Source organism: Podarcis raffonei, chromosome 13 (assembly GCF_027172205.1).
Source record: "Podarcis raffonei isolate rPodRaf1 chromosome 13, rPodRaf1.pri, whole genome shotgun sequence".
NCBI classification, from domain to species: Eukaryota; Metazoa; Chordata; class Lepidosauria; order Squamata; family Lacertidae; genus Podarcis; species Podarcis raffonei.
In genome coordinates, this window is record NC_070614.1 from 37,809,042 (window position 1) to 37,829,260 (window position 20,219).

The window sequence follows — 20,219 nt, forward strand, 5'->3', positions numbered from 1 at the left end:
AAGTGTGCCTAGCAGTAGACCGACTTGTACAGTACATGATTTTAGTGCTGTGCATACTTGCTGTTAATCAGGGCAGTGTGAATCCAAAAGAGGTATTGCAGCCGGTGCAAGTTCCAGAGACTTGTGAAAATGCCTCGAGGTATTCCGGTCCCAGCAGGGGGTGCTGTCGTAAGGTGGGGCAAGAGGGTCCCCCCCCCCTTGCTGCTGAAAGAGCTTTCCATTTTGGCCTCCGCATCGTCAAAACCTTCAGAGGCACACAGGCACACACACATCCAGACTGTCTATGCGCCCCGGAGCCTTAAAATAACCCTGATTGCCTAGGCGATGAAGAGCAGGAACAGGTGCTCCACACATTTGCCAAGGCGGCCGGGGGGGTGAGGTAGCTGCTGTTCCAACCCTGGCCTCACCCTGGGAAGCCAGGGCATTGGGTAGAGAAGGCAGGGGTGGGGTGAGGGTGGTCAAGCAACTTTTCAGCACTGCATGCAACGTGTTGACCTAGATAGGAGCCAAGAGAAGCTGCAAGGAGACCCAGCTTAAAGCCTGGGGGGTTTGCAAACCGGGTTCCGGGTAGCTATTCTAGAGCCAAAATAGATCCCTTCAAAAGACAAGGGGGAGCAGGGCAAGGGGCTATGATGTGGCCAAATTTTTTCCTCCAAGACGAGGAGCAGCGCATGGGGGGGCGCACACGGGCAGGGGTCAAGCGGCGCAAGGTCCTGACGGATGAGCAAGAGGGCAAGATCAAGCTGGCCTTCTTCGTGGCCATCGTGGGGATGACCCTGACAGTGCTGGCCGTGGGCACAGAATTCTGGGTGGAGCTCAACACCTACAAGCAGAACCAATCCCTCGTCTGCGAGGCGGCCCACTATGGCTTGTGGAAGTTTTGCCACAAGAAACTCTGGATGGACGTTGTGGAAGAGGAGAGGGCTACCTGTGGACCCGCAGAGCTGCCTGGAGGTAATGGTTTACCTGAGCATGTTCCAGTTTTCTTTTCCCTTACTCCCCACCCGACCCCACCCACACTTTCATAAGCAAACACAGACACACACCCTGTTCCTGAAGTTGCCCCCTCCCTTTGATCAGCTTCCTCCACTTCCCAACATTGTTGTGTCCAACCCCCACCCCCACCATCTTCTCTATGCACCCAGGGAATGTGGGCTGGTGTTTCCATGTGATACAGCACGTTCAATGCATTACATGCAGGATCATAAGGGATGGGATGTGTGGACTAACAAGGGAAGATGGTGACTAGATCTGGACTGCTGGCAGCCCCTGGTTAAGTGTGAGGCCCTCCTCCCCAGTTTAGTAAAGCCCTCCATTATCCATTCATCAATTAATTATCTCTTTGCATATGCCGCCCCCACCCAACACATTGTTCTCATCTATTTACCAAAAAGCAGTGTGTTTGTCTTTCTCCCTTTCCTTTTTTGCGCCACCCCAGCCACATCCATCAGGCTCACAACCTCAGCCTTGGCATCTGTTTGCAATTTCAGGCTTAGCCCAAGCACTTGCAATGCAGAATGCTGATGCGTTGATTACCTCCTGCTAATGAAGGATAATCTCCTTGCCTCTGCTAGCATCTTTCATCCATCTCCCATTCTACAGGGACAGGCTCTACCTGAACACAGTATAGGTTGAAACGGGGGAGTTATGGTTGAAAGTATCATCTTCTGTTTGACGTAAGGATGACAGTTCACAGAATCAGGAGCCTCCACAGAGAACCCAAAGCCATGTTTTCCATATTAACTGTAACTATTTTTTCACTGCATGTGTAAACTGGAAAGGAAAAAAAGAGTGCCTCTGAGACTATGCAGAGAGTCTGCCAGCTAACACTTAATCAAGACAACCAACACCCATGTATTTGATGTTAGATTAGCAGAGCTTCTAGGGAAAGATATGGCCAGGACACTGGGGTGGGTAAGGGGGATTGCCCCTTTGAGAGATATTTTAGGCCTCCTTTCTGAATATTAATGCACTTTTGAAAAATGGAACAGCCAAAGCAAACATGATGTTATTCACACAATTAGTAATTGAGCAAATGCTGTCTGCAATTAGACATAGCAAACCACTGATATAATAATAATAATAATAATAATAATAATAATAATAATAATAATTTATTATTTATACCCCACCCATCTGGCTGGGTTTCCCCAGCCACTCTGGGCGGCTTCCAACAGAATCTTAAAATACAATAGTGTGTCTATTTGCCCCCATCACGGTCCCAAACCAGACTGGGGGGCCCCACACAGGTATTGACTAATTAAAAAGGTTGGCTAATAGCATCGGGTCTGCTGCTGCCTTAAGACTTTCATTATTTTACTTATCAAGATATAAGCATAAGCAAAAGCAATGTAAGTAGTTTTCTACTCAATCATTCATTACAAAATCATGCAGTTAAGTAACTGCAATATTGAACCCCCTGTATTTATCTTCTGGCTGTTCTGCAATGATTCTGCTCCTGCCCAGGCCCCATTGTCACAAAATCTCTGCCTACAAGTCTGTGTGGCTTTCAGGCAGGCTCAAAATGTGGCATTTCCCATTATAGGCATTGAGAAATGCATTAACCCAGCCATCTATTTGTGGGCCAATTTGCACGATGGTTTTCACTTCACGACAGCAGGGCGTGGGTTCCATGTGCGCCACATGATGCACTGACTAGCTAATCTGTCCATCCGTCTCCCCTCCGTGATTTCTGTCTGTTTATTCTTTGGTGTTTTCAGAATTGTTTTATTAGTGGTGTTTTGGGTTTTGTTATTATTCTGCTGTTGGTAGGTCAGATTGCGGCATGGTGCAGTTCTCACTGAAATCACTGGCAGTGCCTTAAACTTGAAAAACTTTTTTTTCAACACTCCCCCCCCCCCACTTGTATCTTAACTTATGGATAGAAGGAGTGGCTTCTTGGGCCATAAAGTGTTGTCAGCTGTTTTCATCCCTGAACCTCCATTTTGCAACAATAGGAAAAAGAAGGGCTTTGTTTCAGAGAAGCAGTGAGGAACTGCTTTTTAAATCTTTTAATCTCCCTCCTTTGGGAGGAAGGGTAGGATATAAATTGAAATAATAATGAATGAATAAACAACAACTTCATTTGTATTGCCGCATCCTGTGAAGCGCTGCAGAGTACTTTTAGCATTAGGTTTTGTCCAATGTGCCCGCCCACGCACCAACTGACTCTTGCCAGCGGCAGAGGAAGCCGCTCGGGTGCCTGGACCCTGCGGCGGCGCGCCCAGGGACAGTGCGTGTCGCCCATAGGGGCGGGGTGAGGGCAGGGCGCACTGCAGGGCCTCCAGAGTCTGCCTGCCTCTTCCCTCTCAGCTGCCCTACAGCTGGGGGGAGGCAGCAGGCAAACCATTTGGGCTGCGCGGAACCTGCACACACCCAAGCCACCGCGTCTCTCCCAGGAGACCGCCTGGCATTTTGTGAGTGCTGCCTGGCATTTTGTCCCCCCCCCTCAAGTGGTGACACCCGGGGCAGCCAGCACCCACCGCACCCTCCTTCCTCCACCCCTGACTCTTGCACAGGCATTTGCCTGACTCCTCTCTCCATGAGAGAGAGAAAATGCTGTCTACTAATCAGCAACTTCCCACTGTAATCACTGGGCTGTGGCAAGGAATTCGATATTAATTTTATTAATATAGCACACTCTGCCCACCAAATGGCAATTCCATTTGTAAGATAAAGCGACACAGCAATGTCTCAGCTGGGAAGAGCCACCCAGTACAGATTGCCCCTTAGTCTTCTCCTACAACAACCTCTGCAGGTGTGCAACTTAATCTTAACAAACATTTTCTTATTATTGTTAACTCTGAATTGGGCCTCTGTCTCATGCCTTCCTAGACAATGCATTGGATGATAAGGTCTAGTTTGGATGGGAAATCAGTATGCAGAATTATAATCTGCGCAGGTCTATTTTCTGATTCTATTTTTTTGTTTCCCCTGGCTTATGGTTTGGAAGCAGAGATCTTTCAAATAGTTCTTTTTCTCACTTGGCTGCTTTTAGACAGCTACGATGGGTCATTTGCAGAACTTATAAATGTGGCTTTGCACTGGAACCTGTGATCATACACAGAAATACACATACAGGATTCCTCACTCACAGGAAAAACCCATACAGCTGATCTCCACTGCCCCAAATAGGCTACATATATAATTCTAAGCTGCAAGCGTCTTGCGTTTCACTCCTGAACTTGTTTGCTCATTGCTATTGTTCATTCGCACATCTTTCAATGTAAATCCATTGCTTGGCTTTGAGGTTGAGTAAAATAAGGGACAGGTGACAGAAGACTGGTTGGGGTAGAGGCAGAGAAGACTGTGCGCGCAGAAAACTCGTAAGTTGAAGAAAAGTTATTTTGGGGTTTCAGAGAGTCAGATTACATATTACAGTGGTAGCTCAGGTTACTTCAGGTTAAGAACTTTGCTTCAGGATGAGAACAGAAATCGTGCTCCGGTGGCACGGCAACAGCAGGAGGCCCCATTAGCTAAAGTGGTGCTTCAGGTTAAGAACAGTTTCAGGTTAAGTACGGACCTCCGGAACGAATTAAGTACTTAACCTAAAGTACCACTGTACACCCAAAGATCCCTGGATGATCTCCCATTGCTGATGTTAAACGAAATACACCTGTAAGGAAGGAACACAGGAAGCTGCCTTATACCAAGTCAGAGCATTGATCTATCTTGCTCAGCATTGTCCACACTGACAGGGAAGTGGCTCTCCAGAGTTTCAGGCAGGGGTCTTCCCCAGCTCCACATGGGGATGCCAGGGAATGAGATTGGGACCTTCTGCATACAAAGGAGAGGCTCCACCACCAATATGACTGAGGAAGAAACGCAGAGGTTGAGGTTACTTAACCCTTTGCCCACACCCCTAGCCCATAGCTGTCAACTTTTCCCTTTTCTTGCGAGGAATCCTATTCGGAATAAGGGAAGTTCCCTTAAAAAAAGGGAAACGTTGACAGCTATGCCCTAGCCCATGCTACTTTTCTGATCTAAACTGCTATACCACACAAACTTTTGGCTGTGCTGTAACCCCTCTGGACAGCAATAATGTGGTAGCATTGGAGAAGCATTGCAGAACAACTAACGAAGCAGAATCAATTCACAACTGATGCACTGTTGTGTCGAGAGTATGCTGCAGAATACATCAGCAATAAGACACCAGTGTAGGGGGGGCTTCATTCATTCTGTCTGTGTCACACTGAAAGTGTAATATATATTTATACAGGTCAAGTACAAAAGAACTAATAAATGTGGGGCGTTTAGGAATTAAGCCAGCAGGCACAATGCTAACCTGCTGTTTGAAAACTATAGCGTGAGTATTCCTACATTTGCTCAGCTAAAAACTGCCCTCATGAGAAATTTCACAGCAATGTGAAACAGCTAAACTAGGTTTCAACCCGAGAACAAGGCAGTGGTGGGCTTGGGGCTTTAAATTTCAGCAGCACCCTGTTACAGCCTGAAGAGGAATGGGTGTGAAACCACAGTCAGCCTAAGGGAGAAAGATTGTGGGAACTCCTTTCTTCTTAGTCCTTAAAGGGAGGGGGCACTTTCCCCTAATATAATTGATTTTTGTAGCTATTTTTTTGTGAATCAGTGCACTGTCCCCTAATGTGTGCATTTTTGTACACATTTGTGTGTGTGTGTGTGTGTGTGTGTGTGTGTGTGCGCGCGCGCGCGCAAAATTCAGAGAAGTGCAAATTTCAAAGAATCCCTGTGTTACAGTTTGTGTGTTCTCCAAATTATGTAGTTTCTCATTAAACTGCAAAACAAAATCAAGTTTCTCTCCCATTCCTAATGTTCGCATATATGCACTTGTGCACAGTGCTGGGACAGGACACTTTGATGCCTGAAGCAGGGCCCAAATAACGGGTCCCCATTTCCTAGTAGGGTCAATACTTTGAAAGGTTTTGTTTGCTTCACTCTCCTTCATGACAGAGCCGGCCCTATGTCCACACACTGGGGACAGAAAGAGAGGCAGAGAGATTTCACCTTATTTGGCCTTCACTCCTGTCATCCAAGACAGTCATTTTTAAGAGATTCAGATCCACATTGAAGGATGGAGGATGAATTCGGTTCATTTCACATTTAAAGGCAGATACACCTAATTTGCACTTGCCAAAACAATACGTGAACACAATCATCCTTCAGAAGTCTCATTAATCCAAATTGCAAATGGCACTCGAGTCAAATAATGTGTTCAAGGAGCATAGATAAGTGTGTATAAATGTGCATATTAGTGAGAATAACATTAAAAAGTGCATTGTATTTGCAAAATATGCAAATTAGGAAAAAATGCATATACAAATGTGTGTATTAGGAGTAATGCACACTGAAAAAGCTGACATATTTTCATGAGGACTTTTAAAAAATTGCAAACTGGCACAGTAATGTGAACTGAACTTCAGATATGAACAATGAGAAACTGAGCAAAACTGAAATTGACAGATTTGCTCATCATATCCCATATCTAACCCCCATTTCTTAGATTTCCAGGAAACTGTTGTGATCATTAAATACAAAGGGAGAATTCCTGCCCCTTCAATTAGAGAGAATTTCAAATGGTCCAGGTTGCCATGCAGGGATGCAAAATTCTGTTCCTCCTGAAATTTCCTGTCCTACACAACTTTAAAAGGTTTTAAGAGTATTATAATCCTTTGCTTCTGCACTGACACATCAGATGGGTTTTCTGAAACATCTTGCCACTAGCCACTATCTGGAGTTGTTTCTGAATTTCACCTAAATCCCAATCTCAGGAAATTTGGAGTAGCCTGTTCAGGGGAAACATCTACAGAGATTTCTTGGGATACACACACACGATTTTCTGGGAATGATTCATGTATCTCTTCTCAGTGTTGAAGACAAGGTGTTAGTCTGTAGTCCCGGAAAGCATTACAGTGGTACCTCTGGTTACGTACTTAATTCGTTCCGGAGGTACGTTCTTAAACTGAAACTGTTCTTAACCTGAAGACCACTTTAGCTAATGGGGCCTCCCGCTGCTGCCACGCAGCTGCCGCGCGATTTCTGTTCTCATCCTGAAGCAAAGTTCTTAACCCGAGGTACTATTTCTGGGTTAGCAGAGTCTGTAACCTGAAGCGTATGTAACCCGAGGTACCACTGTACTCTTTGCACTTGAGATATGCTAATATCAGCTATTGATTACATTTACATCCCACTCTTCATCCGAGGAGTTTGGGGGTAACACACATGGTGCCCCCCTTTTACCCCCACCACATCCCTGTCAGGCATTTTTGGCCAAAAGATGGTGACTCTCCTATGGTCATCCAGTGACTTTCATGATGGAGTACAGATTTGTTTCTGGGTCTACCCTAGTCCTAGTTTGCATTTCCTTGCCTTCAGACAATGCTGAAAGACTCCTTGTTCAAGTGTGGATTATTTGATGGTGTTTTAATCGGTTTCTTTCTTTCTTTCTATTTTATTCATCAGTTTCTTTCTTTATTATTTTGTTTAGACCATTTCTATACTGCTTAGTATGTATAAGAAATATCCAAAGGCAGTGTACAGAAAACAAAAACAACAGTTATGCAACTCTGCTCTTTATAGCATTTGCTCTCTAATGCAGAGGTGGGCAGCTGAGGTCCTGGGGAGCAGATACAGGCCATAAGACCATTTTATTTGGCCCTTGGCGGTCCTAACCAATTTTTATCAGAATGTAGTAAAAAGTTTGTTCCCCATCTTTTTGCTCATAAGGGAAAAGCAAGAAAAATGTTACAAAGCTATACACAAAGGAGATACTCCTCGCTTTAATTATCCTCTCTTGGATTTTTTATGTCAGATTTATGAAATTTGAACTGTGCCTGAGTCCATGTGCTCTGTAACTTATGAAACCTTTACTGCTAGATAGTCCCAACTTTACTATGGGTGAGGTGTCAGCTCATATACAGAAAATATAGTTCTGGTCTCCAGACTTCCTACTAGAGAACATATTTGCCCCTGAGAAAAAGGCAAGGTGCCTGTTCATGGTTTAATCCCCCTTTCCCCCAGAGAACTTAAACTTTCAGTTTTTATATATATTAAATTTAGAAGCTGTAAAACAAGCAGGTTCACTTTTTTAAAAAAATGCCCCTCTGTCCCTTCTATATTAGTTAATTCCTGCTACCAACTACATGTTCTGGGGGGAAGGGGAGGGAGGTGAGGAATCCATTAAGGGCTGCACATCAATCATGATTATGCATATCATTCCACAGTGAGAGCCACTAAATAGCTAAAGCCAAAAAGAGCATTTGTGTCTTTTAGACTTCCTTATATGTGATGTGTGCTATTGAATTTGCATAATGTATTCCTTTTCTAGCATTTGGGGTGTGTCTCACCGAGTGAGTTGGGAGGAGAAGATAAAGCACAGTATTTCTCTACAAATGTCTGAATTTTCTATTGCACAGTGTCTGCTTCTTTAAATGCAAAGATCCTCTGCTGCATGGAATCTTGTTTATAGAGTATCAGGTGTTTTGATGTAGGCAGAGATTTTGTGGCGATGAAGTCGCCTCTGGCAGTAATCGACTAGAGCTGTGCTAGCATCACAGAAGGACAAAGCATGTCTCTGAATGTCATTGGCTAACACAGTCTGGGCCTCGAGCGGGGAACGGCAGGAAGCAGTATGTAAGGAAGAAAGGACGGAAGTTGCAGAGGGCTTAGGGAAGAATAAGACAGGGGGCTGACAATACAACATCCTAGGGAAGCTGGGGCAGAGGGTATGGTCCAGAAGGAAGGAGGACACAGAAAGCTTGGAAAGCGAATGGGCAGAGGAGTGAAATGTGTATGTCATGGTGAGGAGGTAGAGGTGAAGAATGCTGAGGTTTGCTCATTAGTGTCTTAAAATGATGGGTCAAACTAATATTTATTTATACTATTACTAGGGACAGCCACCCCTGCTCACTCTACTCCCCAACCCCACCTACTTGCCAAACCCTTTGTCAGCCCTGCTTCCTTCACAGCTGCCAATCCACCCTCCCTTTAACCCTCATCCCCCCCACACTTATCCCCCCCCCGCTTGCCACAAGCCCCTCCCTTCAGCCTCAGAGCTCATCCCCAGTCCTTCCCCTCACAGCTCACTACCACTCCTACCCCTTTTAAAGGAGAGGGAAAGCACTTCAGAGCAGTTTCCTGAAGTGCCTCTCCCCACTCTGTTACAGCCCCACTGAAGCTGCATTTAAAAGAGGGGGAAAGAAGCACTTCACAGAACAGTTTGTGAAACACCCCCCCCCCACTCCTGTTGTTAAGCATGGCTGCAGTGGCATTGAATGAACGTAGGGAGGAACTTCACAGAGCAGTTTGCAAGCACATTAAACTGCTCATCTAGGTCATTTACCACCCTGTCGTCATGCTGGGGTTGGCATGTACACCTTGGCACCCATGGAATCTGCAGCAAGATGACAGCCTCACATTTTTATGTATACAGTGGTACCTCGGGTTACATATGCTTCAGGTTACAGACTCCACTAACCCAGAAATAGTACCTCGGGTTAAGAACTTTGCTTCAGGATGAGAACAGAAATCGTGCTCCGGCGGCGCGGTGGCAGCAGGAGGCCCCATTAGCTAAAGTGGTGCTTCAGGTTAAGAACAGTTTCAGGTTAAGAACAGACCTCCAGAACGAATTAAGTACTTAACCCAAGGTACCACTGTACAGCAAGATATTTATATCCTACCTTTTCCTTCTAGGAGCTCAAGGTGGCATGCATGCTTTTTTTCTCTCCCATATTATTCTTACAGTAACCCTGAAAGTTAGGTTAGGCTGAGAGACAGTGACTGGCCCAAAGACACCCATCCAGGGAGCTTTCTGGCCAAGTGAGGACTTGAACCCTCTCCCAGGTCCTAAGTTCAACGCTTTAACCACTACACCGCTCTGGCAGGCCTCCAGCCAGCTTCTAATGCAGACACTGTGAAGTGATTTATGGCTACCTTTTGCCTAGGAGCAAGGGGCCATTTTGGCTAAGCAAGTACAGTCAAACCTTGGTTATTGAACGTAATCCATTCTGGAAGCCCGTTCAGCTTCTGAAATGTTCAACAACTGAGGCGCGGCTTCTAATTGGCTGCAGGAGCTTCTTGCACTCAAGTGGAAGCCGTGCCAGATGTTCATCTTCTGGAAAATGTTCGAAAACCAGAACACTTACTTCTGGGATTTTGGTGTTTGGGAGCTGAAACGTTCCAAAACAGAGGCGTTTGGGAACCAAGGTTTGACTGGAATTCGGCTCAAGCATGTCTCCTGTTTTGTTATTGTCAGTCGGCTATGTTGGGATGAGGCCCAAAGCTGGAATAGCAACAATCCAACTTGCAACATGCCCTGTTGTTTCAGAAAAGTGGGTAGGGGACATGCCAGAAGGCAGGACAAGCCAGAGTGTGATATAAAAACAACTGGCAAGCGAGACCATCAGAAACAACAGGCACCCAAGCATGGTGAGGCCAAAAGCCAAGTTAATGCAGGCCCTGTTTTATGGAGTCAAGAGGGGAAGGAATCGGAAAGCACCAGGCTGGAGCCAAGAACGAGTAGAGAAAGGCCAGACAAATTGTGATTTCATCCAAGGGTGGGCAAAGGGCAGGTCTGGATCAACTTGTAGATAAAAATGTGCATATTAGTGAAAGTAAGCTACAGAGATGCAAAAAATATATACACTAGTCAAAACTGCATACTAAATGTATTCGCTGGGAGATATTTGCCCTAAAGTGCTGATGAATTTTTATGAGGATTCTTTTTATAAAATGGCAAATTGCAGAAATGTGGAGAACTGAATTTAAGGTTAGGAAAACTAGAAACAGAGAACTGAAATAGACACCTTGGTCCATCTCTACTCCCTGCTCTAGATTATACAGTGGTACCTCAGGTTTAGTACTTAATTCGTTCCGGAGGTCCAAACTTAACCTGAAACTGTTCTTAACCTGAAGTGCCACTTTAGCTAATGGGGCCTCCGGCTGCTGCTGCGCTGCCGGAGAACGATTTCTGTTCTCATCCTGAAGCAAAGTTCTTAACCTGAAGCACTATTTCTGGGTTAGCGGAGTCTGTAACCTGAAGCGTATGTAACCCGAGGTACCACTGTACTGTAGAAATGAAGCAAGCGGGGGGTGGGGGGGTTACAGAGTAACCAGGAGTGGGTCTCTGAGCCCCTTTCAGTTCTGGTACTCAAGAAACAATATTGGGCTCAGAATAATTTAATTCTAATTGTATGTCTTTTGCACTGGGGTGCAGCTGGTGGATATGGGGGTTCTAGTAAAAAGCAAAGTAGATCCCAAAAGCCTAAAGCCTGCCAAACCCTGGTTCGGTGTTAGGATACAGGGTTAGCAAAAACTAGTTAATAACTAGTCATTCTGAGGTCCAGGATAGCATCTCAGTTCTACACCTAACCCTGCCATTTCCTGGGAACTGATACTAGAGGAAAATAAAACCAATTGTGGATCTTTAACAGTGCTGCTTTAACAGTTCCAATTTCTCACAGCTGAGGTGAACTGGTCCTCCTTGAAATAAATAGGGAGGTAGGGAAACTCACATCTTGATAAAAGTGCTGAAATGGCTACCATGGGCATAAAAACATGACGGTACTCTATTCTGATGTGTGCTGTGACAAAAAAAACCCCAAGCCCTATATAAGTTTTAAATCCTCCTGCAGCTGGTGCCCAGCGCTGCATCACTTCAACTTTCTCATCACCCATCAGAAGCATTCTGTTGATGAATGAGCTTCCTTGCATGATGCCGCAGGCAAAAGATCACTGAAAAGTTCCTCTCTCTCAAGCCCCGAGCAAGCCAATATATAACTATTCATCTCCAATCTTGAGCACATGCCAAAAATTAAGATTGTTTGAGAACCAAACTGCACATCACCTTTGCTGATTCTTTATGAATGAAATGCAGCTGTGGGAGCTCGTCAGCTTGATCGGAGCAGCTGCATGCACCACTTTCCAAATCAAAGTCAACCCCTCAAGCCTTGCGTGTTTCTTACAATGTACATGTGTGAAAAGCAACAACCCGTGAGTAATACGGAAATTGGATTTGTAAAGAAAAAATATATATTTTTTTTGAATTAGGCACGATCGGGGAAGGCGCAAACAGGAAGTCCGTCTCCCCGCCTTATAAATAATCTAAAGCAAGGACTAGCTAACTAAGGTCGAGAGAATTTCTTCTTCTTTATTGGGTAAAAGACATTAATTTCACGATTTGGCAGTATAAGTAATTTCACTGGAGGATAAGAGCTAATTTTGAGAGCCGAAGTGCCGCCACCCCGGACCCGGGAGTGATCCGCGAGAGAGCCTGTTGAGGAGATATAGAAGAGTTTGACAGCTGTCAAATTAGCTGTCAAGAAGGAAAAAGAGAACTTTGTTTCTGCTATCTCTGCTGGATATATTTGCTACAATTTGGTTATATTTTGTTGAAAACAAGGAAGAACTGATACAAACTGATTTTTGGATTTGAACTGGAAAGAAGATAACCAAAATCCCTCTAGAGGGGATTTTGGGACATTACAAGAATGGCTGAAGGAGGAAAAATTCAAGCTAAATTGGACAGAGTGTTTCTTCTCTTGGGAAAGTTACAAGGCCAAATTGATGTTTTGGCTACAAATGTTGCAACTCTGGACTTAACAGTAAACAAATCCATTGAATTTGATAAGGACTTGACTCATGAAGTCCATGCAGCTGGACAAGAAGAGAAACTTGAAAGATTTGAGAGTGTGGAGAAAGAGATATATGTTGTTTCTGAGGAAAAGGAAGGAGGAGATGTAATGTTGCAGATGACGAAGGAGAGCCAGAGGCCTGACATGATGGCTACAAAGGAAAATAAGTACTGGGTGATGAAAATCTGTTTTGAATTGAAGATTGAAGAATGGAGAGATCTCCTTATGTGGAGATCTGAAGACCTATGGATTACAAATTTGATTAAGGTGAAAGTTGGAGCTTTTGGGACATTTGGACTTAAAAGGAGTAAGAAACAAGATTCAGGCTCCACTTTTAAGTATGGAGGTCTGGCTGGAAGAAATATGGACCCTATCGGGACAGAGCTTCTCCGAGATCTGGTGTTTAATATTAAGGACTACCAAAAAAACCGGCAGAGAGGAATTGAGAGAGAATTAAGAGCCTCGGACGTGAGGTCTCCAGGCTGATAGTAGACTAAGACTGATGGACATTTGTTGGGGATTGAAACCGGGAAAGGGGGGGTGGGGTTTGGGAATCCAAAGGGTGCAGAATAATTATCTGTTTTTTTTATTTTGTTTTGTTATTAGTATGAAAATTGGGGAATTCGTGGAAGGGAAGTTGGGACGACTTTAGAAAAAAGTTTTAAGAATGAGCACTGATGTTTAAATACTGATGTTTATAAGTTAAAATTGGTTTGTTTTTTTTAATGAATTAAATATAAAAAGGTCAAAAATTGGGGACAAGAACTTTTTGAATTAACAATTTGAATTGGAATATAAGAAGGGGAGGTGTGGGGAAGTCAGGGAAATGTGTTATTGAAAATAAGGATTGTAAACCTTATGTGTTTTTAACTTTTTTGTTTTTTCTTTTTGAATTTTTAATGTATAAAGGTGGAAAAAATCAATAAATATCTTTTTTAAAAAAAAAATACAATGTACATGTGTGAATGAACCTTCAACACCGCTGGCTGAAATTTCATACCTCCTCATGTTTCTGAGGTTGCCAACTTTTTATAGCAGCTATGCCTTTGTGGTTCAGGATTTGTTGTGAGGTGACGACGTTTATCCTTGTGCTGTGCAATGTTTCACCTGATGGTTTTTGTATATGAAACGGTTGTTAGAGGCACATGAGCCAACCAGGTTGGCTGCTGAAGTGTGTTAAGTGCCGTATTTTTCGCTCTAGATGCACTGGACCATAGGAGGCGGAGAATGGGGGGGGGAATTCTCCCCCTCTCTGCTCAGCGCCCCTTCAGCGAAGCGGCAGGAGAAACGGAGCCCCTTCCATTTCTCCTCCCGCTTCGCTGAAGGGGCGCTGCGCAGAGAGGGAAAACTGTGCAGCGCCTCTCCAGCGAAGCGAAGCCTGGAGAGCAAGAGGAATCGGTGTGCACCGACCCCTCTTGCTCTCCAGGCTTCAGGCGGCTATCCACAAGCCTTCAGAGCGCAGCGGGAACTCCTGCTGCGCTCCGAAGGCTTGCGGATAGCTGCCTGAAGCCCCCGGAGGGCAGCGGGAGTTCCCTGCGCTCCGGGGGCTTCAGGCGGCTTCAGCGAAAGCAACGCGAAGCCTCCGGAGCGCGGGGGGAGCTCTCCCTCTGCGCTTCGGAGGCTTCACGTTGCTATCGCTGAAGGCAAGGAGCCTGCATTCGCTCCATAGGACACACACACATTTCCCCTTCATTTTTGGAGGGAAAAAAGTGCGTCCTATAGAGCAAAAAATACGGTAATTACCTGATGAAAAATTAAGACGCATGTGTGAACTGGCAGACAATGGCTCAGTAGAGAAGCAATATTGGCAAAAGGCCCATTGCCCTGGGCTACAGTTTGCCTGCTATCAATAGTTATGTCCTCTCAAAACTCACGTCAGCAGACTTACCAAGGCCAAAGTTAGAAACAATGTATTTGCCAGGACCAAATACTTGCTTGGTGTGCTGTTTTGACAGGGCTTTCCTAGCCAACCTACATTTTTCTGAAGGCTTGCCCTTTTCACTCACACCCAAAAACCTTTCTGCTTCATTTCATCATAGCAGAGCTGCTCTTAAATCGCTTCCTGGCTAAATGATTGTGAGCTCCAGGTGCAAACCGATCGCAAAAATGGGCTAAAAGAATCCTTTGATGGATTAATCCTTATCATTATGGTCCTCTTCCCCCACAGCAACTACTCCATCCACAATCATTTTGCAGACAAATTGGAGAGCTTAGAATGCCAGACAAATGGGAGGCAGAGAGAGAGACGGAAGGAGCAGGATAGTTAGCTTGGAGAAAAGAAGATTAAACGAAGGCGTGATAACTGGTTTCAGATGCTTAAGAGGCAGATGGAACGCATGAAGGAAAACGGAGGGAATGAACACCCCTTCACTTCTGAACTGTGAAAAAAAGTATTGTGCTTTTGAATTAGGTGGGCTGGGTCAGTTTGGCTTTACATATCACAAGAAAAATGCCTAAAACAAGCCAGGTTGTGGCAACTACTTTAAAAAACAGGTTCAGAACATAATTAAAGGTCACTAATTTCTTTCATTTATTAGATTTTAAAAGGTGGTGTTATTAGTATCATCATCAACATACTCATTGTTCATGATGTTTTGCAAAGTGTAAGAGATCAAGTTTCTGCCCCAAGGAATTTACAATCTGCCTATCATACTTTGTTTCATGATATGTAATGATTTGGAGGGAAAGGGTTTAAAACACTGGGCTGTTGTTTAATAAAAAGGCAACTTGATGAAGAGGGGATAGGATTCTTGGTCATGGCAACAGCAACGCATGGATTTATCTGCACCACTAATTTATTTTAAATAACATTTACTTACCTTATGCTTACACATTCCATTAAAAACAGTGTTATGGAACAGTAAAGAAGACAGGTAAAGGTAAAGGTACCCCTGCCCGTACGGGCCAGTCGTGTCCGACTCTAGGGTTGTGCGCCCATCTCACTTAAGAGGCCGGGGGCCAGCGCTGTCCGGAGACACTTCCGGGTCACGTGGCCAGCGTGACAAAGCTGCTCTGGCGAGCCGGCACCAGCGCAGCACACGGAAACGCCGTTTACCTTCCCGCTATAAAGCGGTACCTATTTATCTACTTGCACTTAGGGGTGCTTTCAAACTGCTAGGTGGGCAGGAGCTGGGACCGAAAGACGGGAGCTCACCCCACCGTGGGGATTCAAACCGCCGACCATACGATCGGCAAGCCCTAGGCACTGTGGTTTTACCCACAGCGCCACCCGCGTCCCAGAGCAGTTATTAAAAACAGTAAAATAGCAGAAAATGACAAATACTAAGCAGCAATAAAATGGCAAAAAAAATGTTCAAATCAATAAGCAGCATTAAGCAACTAATACAAGCTGTGCAATCACTTCAGATGAATCTCAAACCAAAGCAAGCCTTGTCTGAAGTGAGTTAAAACAGCTCCAGATTGGTCAGAAGTGAGTTTGATTGATATAAAGTGCTTTGGACCAATCCAGAGCATAAAACACTCTCTAAGAAAGCCAGACAGCCTGTCTCCAAAGTGTTTCAAAACAACACCAAATAAGAAGAATGCAAGGGTGGGGAAAGGGGAAGCAGGAGAGCCAACACTTTTCTCATCAGTGTTTATGGGGAGGGGTAGAGAAGTGTTAACAATTGCTCTCACTGCCTTTCACTCATTGGTAAGCTCTCTGAACACTAGAAAGTATTTGATAGCATTTGCTGCACTTGTATTTTGCTTATTCTTCAGTTTCCTACTCAGTCTTTCTTTCGTGTGTGTATATATACCTGTTTGTTTTCCAACCTTTTCTAATCAATCCCTGCCCCATCCTCTCGTTCAGTTTATATTATGTTAATCCTTCAGTTCATACCAGTACCCAAACTTTCTTATTTAACTGTTGGTTGCGAGTCCTTTCCCAATCATTCCCAGTTCCATCCTTACTCTTAAAAATAAAAACAGTTTGTTGTCTTAGTCTTACTGTTGACTCAGGCTGTGTCACTTCCCGTATCCCTATCGCCCACAATTTTGGTACAAGTTTTTTTTTTTAGCTTAGGTATTCGTTTTATTTGCAGCCATGTTCTGTTTTCTGTGCCTGCCTTTGTTAGTACTTTGGCTTGAGCGTGTGTGCCAGAAAGTCTTATAAGTACATTGTACACAGTCAGTGCACAAGCACACAGTGAGTGTATAAATATTGAAGTTTTAGCACTAGCATGAGACATCTACAAAGCAACCACGGTGCCATCACCAGAGGCAGAGATTGCATAGCTGCCAGCCAGTACCAGAGGCAGAGATGACAAGCAGTGCTGGCAGTAGCAGCAACAGCACTGGCCAAATTGGTCCTTTTCCCAGTTAAGCTAGTCTATCCTAGTGGAGTCTGCAGTGGTGGGCAGCAGCAGCAGCAGCAGCAGCCCATGCAGATTCTTCCTTGTCCTGAGTCTGCTGGTAGTGGGAACAAGCCTACTCCAATTGCCAAGAGATTATCTGAGGAGGAAGTAGGCACTGGCAGCAGCAGCATTGTAGGGGCATCAACTGTGGTTGGAAAGGAGAGGAAACCCAGTCCACTGTTGGTCCTTAGCTGCCTGAACATGGGAGCTTGAGAAGTGGCAGGACTGAACACTATGCTGACTGTACAGTCTTCAAAAATACTGTATATGTTATTTTTTGAAAAAGACATAATTTAAAGGTGGCTAGCACACACACACAAAAACTCTGCATCCAGGCACCTGCTATTTGGTTCAGCTAATCACCCCTGGAAGGCCTACCATGTCTCCAAGTTGCATGCACTTACATGAAACAACAAGAAGGTTATTGCCATTTTACCTTTGAAGTACTTACAGTATTTTAATTTTTTTTTGGGGGGGGAATCATCTTTAACATGGCTAGCACAAAAAACCTGGATTTACCTGTCTGAAATTTGGTATGGTTAATCCCCTCTGTGGAACACCCTCCCACCAGATGCCAAGGAAATAAACAACTATCTGACTTTTAGAAGACATCTGAAGGCAGCCCTGTTTAGGGAAATTTTTAATGTTTGATTGTGTTTTTAATATTCTGTTGGAAGCCACTGGGGAGGCCCAGCCAGATGGGTGGGGTATAAGTAATAAATTATTATTATTATTATTATTATTATTATTATTATTATTATTATTATGATGCTACCATGTCACCAACTTTCATGCAAACAAACAAAAAAATATGGCTGTGTTTGTTTCCCAATACAAGTTAATGGGAGATCTGAAGGTTCATATTTCTGAATTCAGATTTGGGGTTCGAATCACATCAGATATGCATTGATCTGAACTGAATTGGGCCCCAAACCAAAGGGTGGGGAGGCTTGCACATCCAACCACCAACCGTTTATTTATAAGTCAAGTTTCCTAATTTGGCAGAGACTTCTAAACTCTTTCAACTGAACACACATAGATACCTGCTGAAAGGAGCACATGCACACAGGGTTATTGGCCGTAAGGCTTGCATGCCCCTCAGCACAGTTTTGACCCTTGCCTGTTTAGGCAAATGCCTGAAGACGACTACAGTGTATGAATGCAAAGATGCCCAATGTTGGGGCTTTCCCTGAAAATGACACACAGATTATAATCCTGTCCTTCCGATATGAAAATGAGCCATCACCCTGCAGCTCAAAAAATAGTCCAGTGATACAGTCTCAATACAGAGCTCCAGAGACTGATCAGATTGTACTAACTCTGGTTCAAGACAAAAAAAAAAAAAAAAAGCTGAAAGGGGGGGGGAGGGCGCGGGGAAGGTTTAAAGCAGGCATGTCCAAAGCCCGTTTTGGGGGCCTAATCCAGCCCACCGGTCCATCTAATCCGGTCCCTGTGGCAGTTTATGTCCTGAGGTAAAATTGTAAAAAAAAGCTCATCAACGTTGGTCAGCCCTCGCACATGTTCACTTCAAATCTGGCCCTCTTTGAAAAAAGTTTGGGCACCCCTGGTTTAAAGAAAACCTTGGAAATGAAAGAGTGCCAGTTATATCTGGACACATTGCCAGTTTAGAAACGAGGCACCAGTTTTTCACAGCAGGAGGGTAATGACTTAGCCAGGCAGCCATGGCAGGGAAACGGACTCTCTCCATCAAACGGAAACTAGACGCCTGTCTAAAAGAGACAGAAGATGGAAGGGCTTGATTTGGATGTCCCTCTTGGCTTTAATCACAGCTTTTCTCATACACTTTGGTTCTGCATCCAGTTGTCTGCACAAGCTTAGCACAATGATATAGACAGGCTAGACAACTGCCTAGGAGGACATAAATCAAAGGCACCACCTGGTGCAGGCTGTACTCCGTTCCCAGTTTGTGGGAGAAAACTCCTGCCCACCCCCCACCCCGGAAACAAAAATTCTTGAGCCCTTATTATGCCTAGGAGAGAGAGGGAAAGGACAGATAGTTACCGTAATTAGACAGATAGACATGGACACTGTGATATCTTTGTTTCTAGAAATTAAACTAAGGAGAGATACATTTCTAGATGCTGGGACTCAAGACAATCTAAAAAGAAACACCATATTACTGTATATGGATTCGTGATGAGAGAAATGCACACTGTGCCTCCTCAGGGGAAACTTTAACCATTTCTTACTTTAAATGTTCTGGAGCTCAGTCCTGTCACTGAAAACCAATGCAGCTCGAAGTGAATAGCTATCTGAATAGCACATTTATACTTCTGACTGCACTGTTTTTATTTTTCTGATTTTTTCTAATAATATTGTAATGATTTTTAAGCCAACTGTTTTCTTTCCATTAACCTTTTCTTTGTTTCTGTTTGTATATTTATGGGTACTTCCAAATGGGCGTTTGCTGTGGGATCAGTGCTCCTCATGAATGTATTTTATTTCATTATTATTATTTTTGCAGAATCCACACCATGTCATGTGCACCAAAATGCCAGCCTATATTCCCCACCCCACCAAACTTCAATTTAATATGGATCTTCCCTTTCTGGGGAAAATCTGATAAATTAAAAAACAAAACAAAACAAAAACCCCACTGCTTAGCAACTACCCATCTGTAATACCTCAGCAACCTGCTTTACAACCCACCTGGAAGTACCTTATTAACCTATTGCAAGCAACCTGGTCATTGTTTGGGAGGAAGTAGCGACCCCAAGATTAAATTTATATAGGAATTGATGGATATCTCAATTTCAGTCTCTAACTTTTCCAAACCTGTGTTTCGTTAGCTCCATTTCCACATCAGGTTGTTTTTTTTTAAGTCTGCATGGAAATTTGTGCACAGTATCGTGTATATTTATCATGCTAGCATTCTTGTATGTATTTTGCCTAATATACACATTTTAAAGAAACCTTTCCTGATATAATTATTTTTTGTGTACACTTTCCTTTACACTTTTTTTTTCCATTTTGCAAATTTCAAAGGATAGCTGTGTTTCGGTTTTCCTATGAATGCAGAAAGTGTGAATTAGACAGATTCAAAGGGAAAATGTGAGCGAGATGAATTTCTCCACCATCCCTAAACATGAGTACTGCTTCCAGACTGAATGAGTTAGCTATTGGCCTCCTCCTGTGACTTGACCCAGTTGCTTGAGTAATCTAACACCATTTGGTTTGCCAGCCTCTTTCTACATTAGCTTTCTCTCTTTGGCACACTGGAATCACCAGGGCTGCATTG

General features: G+C 44.1%; 1 protein-coding gene across 1 annotated transcript in view; it reads left to right on the plus strand.

The window, feature by feature from the left end:
- Positions 1 to 527: 527 nt before the first annotated feature.
- The window catches only part of CACNG6 (calcium voltage-gated channel auxiliary subunit gamma 6), a 32,375-nt gene continuing 12,683 nt past the window's right edge, over positions 528 to 20,219 (plus strand). Inside the window, exon 1 of the mRNA XM_053361514.1 lies at positions 528 to 954. Coding sequence (XP_053217489.1) covers positions 630 to 954 — 325 coding nt within the window. The 5' untranslated portion in view covers positions 528 to 629. The remainder of the gene's footprint in view (positions 955 to 20,219) is intronic.